This window comes from Cucurbita moschata, unplaced genomic scaffold (assembly GCF_002738365.1).
Source record: "Cucurbita moschata cultivar Rifu unplaced genomic scaffold, Cmos_1.0 Cmo_Scf00003, whole genome shotgun sequence".
Lineage (NCBI taxonomy): Eukaryota > Viridiplantae > Streptophyta > Magnoliopsida > Cucurbitales > Cucurbitaceae > Cucurbita > Cucurbita moschata.
The window spans coordinates 4703331-4710358 of record NW_019268519.1 but is presented as its reverse complement, the minus strand read 5'-3'; the positions used below and the strand labels follow the sequence as shown (position 1 = coordinate 4710358).

At 36.3% G+C, this 7028-nt stretch overlaps 1 protein-coding gene across 3 annotated transcripts; it reads right to left on the bottom strand.

Annotated features, from left to right (window-relative positions):
* Positions 1 to 436: 436 nt before the first annotated feature.
* LOC111434147 (serine/arginine-rich SC35-like splicing factor SCL30A) lies at positions 437 to 4385 on the bottom strand. 3 transcript variants are annotated; one of them, XM_023071494.1, is made up of 6 exons: positions 4247 to 4385; positions 3746 to 3941; positions 2473 to 2550; positions 1517 to 1681; positions 1185 to 1346; positions 437 to 1060 (listed from the first exon to the last, which is right to left on the bottom strand). In XM_023071494.1, exons 2-6 carry the CDS (start codon positions 3889 to 3891, stop codon positions 748 to 750), a joined length of 864 nt encoding a protein of 287 aa, XP_022927262.1. In that variant the 5' UTR covers positions 3892 to 3941; positions 4247 to 4385; the 3' UTR covers positions 437 to 747. The 3 variants fall into 3 exon arrangements, with proteins under 3 accessions (XP_022927262.1, XP_022927245.1, XP_022927254.1); XM_023071477.1 differs by having other exon boundaries at positions 4121 to 4378; XM_023071486.1 differs by having other exon boundaries at positions 3746 to 3935; positions 4121 to 4378.
* Positions 4386 to 7028: the final 2643 nt, after the last annotated feature.

Here is a 7028-nt window from a genome sequence, read left to right as displayed (position 1 = left end):
TTTTTTTTTTTTTTTTTTTTTTTTTTTTTTTTTTTTTTTTTTTTTTTTATAAACCTTCTGCCCATGAAGGATGAATTTACAACACATTCATTTAAGGTTTGTACGTGTTTAATTAAAACATTCTTCTCACACTTTCTACTCGGAAAAACCATTTTTTAAAACTTTCTTCCCGTACTCTCTCTACTCGAAAGGTTATATGTTACTTAACCCGTTGTATTACTTTTTGTTGGTAATTATATCTACATACGTTGCCCGACTATGCAGAAACTTGAGCATACACCAATCAAGGAGTGAGTGTTCAGAGTGAGGAATACACAATCTCAATTGGTTTGACTCACTTAGTGCTAAAAGTGAGGACTATAATACAATCGCAAAGTCGGCTGCCAAGAAGTACTATTCTCACAAAATAACAACACAATAGTCTAATTCTACTAAATTTGAATTCGGAAAAAAGTTTGAATTCTGCTCCTTAGTCCTTAGTTTGGGACGTTACAATATGCCCAAAAGAAGAATTTATGATGGAAGGGGTTGGAAGTACTTTGTAAAGCATCATCACACCACGAAAGAAAGCAAAGAAGTACGTACCAACAATCAATTTGATAACGCATAAATCCTAACAAGTAACAACAACAAAAAACGCTGCCCAACAATACAAACGAAAAGATGTCTCTAGCGGGAAATCTCAAACGAAATATGGCAATAGTACATTGTAGTTTTTCTTTCCCAACTTATGAGCGGGATGGTTTGTTACCGACTAGGGCTCCTACCTCCGCCATTCAGTTCACTTCTATACTCCTCTTCGTGTCTTGAACTATGTCGTGGACTCCGGCTCCGGCTAATGCTTCGGCTCCTGCTCCTGCTCCTACTCAGCCTTCGGCCTCTCACAGGGCTTGGACTTCGACTTCCGCCCCGTGGTGCTGGACTCTGACTTCTACTTCTACTTCTACTTCTTGCACTACCAAGTTGTGGGGATCGGGAGTATGACCTACCACGGCTTGGCTGTCGTGGGTAGGACCTCTCTCGACTATCCCGTCTGCCACGTGGAGACGGGGATATGGATCTGCATTTGACATAATGAAAGACTTGAAGCTCAAAATGTAGTTACCAAAGGGAATCATAGAAATTATACTAGAAAAAAAAAAAACAGAACTAGAGATCAAATAGCTAATAAATTGAAATCACACCTGGAGTACGCCCTTTGTCTTGGTGGGGGGGATGCATAATCATAACTGCGAGACCGAGACCTTGCATGGCGTGGAGCTGGTGAAAAAGAACGCCTTGCATGGCGTTGAGGAGGAGAACGAGAATACCGTGGAGGAGATCTTCTACGATCATGAAACCGTCCACTGTTTGTACAACTAAAATATTAATTTCGTTTTGGATATGCAATATTAAAATTGGCGGTGTGAACACAAGAGTTGGAAATCATATGCAAATGCATAACATTATTTCACAGTTAAATACAAGTATCCATGTCTATAAAGAATCATAAATATATTAGGAGGAAGCTTCATACCTTCCTCTCTCCCTTGCCCTCATATCAGATGGCTTCTTCCTGTTTTCCTCAGCAAATACCACAGTTATCTCCCGACCTTGAAGAACACAGCCATCCATCTGATGTTTAGCATCTGCAGCATCAGCAGGATCTACATACTGAACAAAACCAAAACCACGAGGCTCTCTGCAAAATTGTCATACAAATAAATCAAAAGGAAAAAAAGTTACAAAAAGGAAAATATAAAGCCACAGAATCAGGTCAGGTACTTCGCCTGCCCTAAACCTTTTCTAATAATAATGTCCATCATATCCCTTGCAATATGGAAGGTCTGTGATAATAAAGCAAGCACTTGGCTGCTGACCTTGCATGTGTCAGATTTAAGATGACTTGAAATTCTTCAAGACTTGGAACATCTTCTATGTATTCAAATCCAACTTCCTTCCAATCTTCACTACCATTAACATCATCTTCAATAGAACTCTAATTACTTGATGTCTTCTTCAAAACATTAGTTTCACTGTTAAATCTTCAAACATTCAATACACAGACCTAATACGTGATAAGGAAAAAAAAAAAAAAAAGAAAAGAACCAGAAAGAAAATATGCCCCCATCATCAAATGAATAATTTGAAAGATGAACATGAAGTAGGGCCTGCTTCACGAATTCATGAACATTGTTTTCCAAAGATTGAACTACAAACATTTTGTTCAAAAGATGCATGGAAATGATGGAAAAAATGATTTATTTGGTACCCTTGCCTCTGAACCAATACAACAAAGCAACATAGAAAATAACCACAATGTTCAAAACAAAGCAATAAATCAAACATTTGTCAGAAACTAAAGATATTGGGTAAAACTTAAACAATTTCTTTGAAAACCATAAGAGCGAGGTGCAAAATTTCCCTTCATCAATAAAAAACTAACATCAGTACCAAAGAACCACAAGCTACATACAGCTAAGAAACGCTCACCCAGTATAATAGTCCTTTGGTAGGTATACGTCCTTAATAGCACCAAACTGTCCAAATTGTCTACGAAGATCCTCGGGCCTGCATTAAAAGAAATAAATGAGTGGCATACAAGATTTCATCATGTTCTTACTAAGAATTTGATCAGTAAGCTAGGAAGAATAACAGCATGGAGCAAAAGCATTTCTCTAAAAAAAATAATATGCAGTACAAAGTTCCAGAATAGTGATACAGCAATCTATTCCTAATTACAAATCACGTGAAGATATATAAAGAAACTAGATAATCAGAACAAGAACATGCCACCACATAAAATTACATGAATATAAGTCCCACAGAGAGATGATAAGTGGAAGAAAGAGTGAAACTGAAATATCTTACAGAATAAAAGACCCCCCATCCACTGACTACAAGACTGCATCCTAGCACCCAAGTGAGCTTGAAAAGAGTCAATAGTTTGGATAAAACTATGGCCATGCAGGAGAGTTTCTGATTCCACTAAGGGCGCAGTGAGAGAGAAGAAAATGAAAGGAAATCTACTATATTTCTATAACTAGCTTTAGTCTTCTTAAAGAAATAATACAATTTAAAGTGGTAAAACACACACAAACATAATGTGGTAAGGTGGCAACAACGTTTTTAAAGTGTCACGCATGCTTGGGGCCAAACAACCCTCCAAGGCTGTTAAGAAAAACTTATTTTGCTTAATGCAAAACAGAAACATTGACACAAAAAATAAATAGTATTTTGAATAACAATTACAGCTGAAAAAAAAATGGTAGATTTCCACAAGATTCGTTGAGATATAAAAATTAAAGTTAAACAAATCCGGAGCCACATCACAGCAAGCCTAATTGAGGGTTGGTGAATACCCAAACACATTGTGAGCGAACCTAAGGGCACCCTTAACCACATGTGGATGGAGATTGAATGCGACCTACGTAAGCTAGGAAGAAATGGAAGGCTCTTAGAAGACAAAGAAAGAGATTAAACAAGGTTCTCTGGTCCAGGGCATTTTGCTTCTTTCCGAAGCTGTCTAAATACGAATTCTCATCAATATTCTAATGTTCTAATACTCCAGGGAAAAGCCTCTTCAACTCCGTTATCTGGACAAAGTGGCTCGTTGTTACCCCTTCCTCTCCACCATTTTTTTTTCTTGATACTAAAATCTATCTCCTATCAAAGCAAAACAAAATAAAACGACCTCCATTCCTTCTCAAGACTTTCTATAGGACTTTTGAGGGCAAAAAAACAAACAAACTCATCAAGAACAAACCTGCAGTCATGGCGAAGATTACGAACTAGAAGGCTAGTGGGAAGGTCTCTCCCACGTCCACCACCATAGCGTCCCCTAGGGCTAGGGCTCCTGCCCCTCCTGCCATAACCCCTTGGCGGCGATGGAGTGTAACTCCTACCCCTCATTTGTACAGTAACCAATGACAGGGGCCGGCTGTCCAAGAATCTCGCTGTACCTGAGAAAGTGAACAAGAGTTAACCATTAAAGATTATTTCAACATGTCATGACAAGTTCTCAACACAACTAAATTAATCCAGTAAACAAAGTACGCGACTACAACGTAACAATAAACCTTAACTTGATGGAATCCCATATGATATACGAAATTAAAAGCCAGAAATTGGGGGAAATCACCTCAAAATAGTGAAGCGGGAACAGATCGATGCAAGATGCTCAGTGTTTATCTAAATGCACTGGCCAAGATTTGGAAGTGTTGCGTGAATGTGAATGTGAATGGTTGAGAGAAAAAGTGAGGGAAACCTTGAAGATGGAGCAAATCGAGCGCAGCTGAAGAACAAATTAGGGCACGAAGATGAAATTGAAGTCTCCTACGAGAAACAGACGGCGGCCCTTCAGATTTGTAAGTTTAGGGCATAGTTTTCAGCTGAAGATTAAAAAATATATATACACAATAAATAAATAAATATATTGAAAAGAACGGGCCGCGCTGTTATATTATAGATTTATCACTTTTATTTAAAAATAAATAAATTTAAATATCAATTTTAAGCTTCTATTAAAAATAAAATAGAATCGGTTAAAGATATTTATTTATAATTAAATAAAATTATGGGTTCAAAAATTCTGGTAGGTCTGGATGACGAAAGTCCCACATCTGCTAATTTAGGGAATGATTGTGGGTTTATAATCAAGGAATATTTTATCCATTGGCATGAGGCTTTTTGGTAAGCTCAAAGCAAAGTCATTAAAGCTTACGCTCAAATTGGACAATATCATATCATTGTGGAGAGTCGTGTTCATTTTATTTCAACGTGAGTAAAGGTTTCTTATTCGTGACATTGTCCACAATAGTGTCTTAAGTTAGAAACCAATAATCATGATAGAGATAGCATCATCATTTTTTATTTTTTATTTTTTTTTTAAATACCGGTAGCCTCACAAACGCCTCATCGTAGTATCGAGATTGTTTTTCATATTAAAAAAAACATGTGTTGGGTGAAGCAGCATCGAGAAGCTAATATCAAGGTTGAGATGCTTCAAATGGATGAGGAAGTGTTTATAGTGTTGAGATGCTAGTGGGTAATGTCGAGATGCTATCAACATTCAAGCATCAAGCACGATTCAGAATATTAAGCACGACATTGTTAATGAAAATTCAACGTTGAGACGTTTCATATCAGAGTCGAAACAGTACCAATACAACTCCTAAAGCTTAAGCGCATTGCAACAACGTCAAGACACTATTTTCTTTTGAATTTAAGCTTAATCTTCATTTTCTATTGACCCAGTTGGTCAATTTAGACCAAAATCTCTCCGTTTGTCTCTATTCATTCAAAACGTTCTGATTGACTTAAAATCATTCCTCCCTTACAAAATAGACAAATAAACACACGAAAGAAACAACGCTCACGTGAGATAAGACAAATAATTCATTATAAGGCGTTATCATCAACGTGTAATAGTGATGAACGAGTCTTAATTGATGTGAAATAGGTTATAGCGAAGCTTCTTGACACATACCCATTATAAGTTGATTTGACGGGTGTGGCAACTATATAATTTGCCACTCCAATTCATTGATAACATACATTATTCATCATTGATGAGCTTAGAATTGGTAAAAGTTTCCCACAATTTTTGGGTCAATGGGTATTAATTGCCCATAATCTTATTTGTTGCAATCTATTTTGCCACTTCAAACTTCCCATATTCATATCCAAATCTAAATTAATAACGGATTTTCGGTATGGTTTTGTCCATTTTAAGCATAAACTCTCGTCATTTTGCTTAAAGCTTCATTTCAATAGAGACAGTATTTCTTGATATATATATATATATATATATTAAAAATCAAATAAACAAAATATTTAATTTAAAAGAGCTAAATTAAAATTATCATTTTAGTATAGAAATAAATATAAAATAATTTATTATCGAAAATTAGAATATGAAAGTGTGAATGTACAATAATACCCTTTTGCGTTTCAGAAGGGATGTGGTAGGAGAAATGTGTCACCAAATTTGAACAATAATCTTACCTACTAACTCCACCTTCTTTTGTCATTGATGTGTGATTAAATTTTGAACTAAAAAATCAAAATCAAATCATTTTAGGGTGAAACTTAAAAATAAATAATTTTTTTAATTAATAATAAGTTCGATTATTCATATTAAACTTTATTTCAGGTGGGTCGGCTAATAGCCCAACCCATAAATTTTTTATTTATTTAAACTTAATCCAAATAAGTTTATTACTGTCTTTCTCGAGCCACGGGTGAGGTTGGACTAGATGAAGCCCTTCCCTTCCCTTTCTTTACTTTTGGGCTTGTTTGCTTTTTAGGTAAGGAAACAGTTCGACCCTACTGGACTTCTAGTACTTTCTATTCCCCGTAACAAGATAATCATTCTTTTCCTAAATTAATTGTTCTGCTCCATAGCAATTTGTTATTTTTTGGCTTTGGAAGGCTCGTTTCATTAAAAAAAAAAAAAGTTGTCCCATGACATTCGATGTAACAACTTGAGTCTACCGATAGTAGATAGTTTCGTTCTCCTCCCTAACTGACGTGGAATGAACATACGACCACTCTTTTCTCGTCCAAGAACGAAAAAACTACCCACGAACCTTAAACTTATCTACGAAAAGGCTGCTTAAAAATATGTACATACAGGTAAGAGAGAGAATGCACAATTAGTACGTTCAATAAGCGCAAATTATCCTATTTGCTATTACCGTATCGAAAGTGCTTAAATCTATCGGTTCATTGATAGACGAGAAAGTCGTTGATTCAAACCTCCCGAGCCTCTCGAGTGGGTAAAGTGCATTTTTGGAAAAGAAAAATACAAAAAGTCCTAATGTGCACTTTTCGACATACATAGGAAAACGCAAAACAAGCGTCGGTGACTTAGCGGCAAAAATGCACAAATAAAACAACGCGTTCTATAGAGATCACTGCAATGTGAGTATTAGCTGTCACGTAATCCCGCCCTCTGACGGTTACTCCTGACAAATCCATGCGAAACCATACGACGTCGTTGACCGGTTCCCAACTCTCTTTCTCTCTCTCTCATTGGACTGTGACCT

Coding starts and splice junctions, on each gene's coding strand:
- LOC111434147 (XM_023071494.1), bottom strand. CDS start 3,891: ATGAGGGGTAGGAGTTACACTCCATCGCCGCCAAGGGGTTATGGCAGG. Junction 2,551..3,745: donor AATCTTCGCCATGACTGCAG/GTTTGTTCTTGA, acceptor CTTTTAATGCAG/GCCCGAGGATCTTCGTAGAC. Junction 1,682..2,472: donor CCAAAGGACTATTATACTGG/GTGAGCGTTTCT, acceptor ACAATTTTGCAG/AGAGCCTCGTGGTTTTGGTT.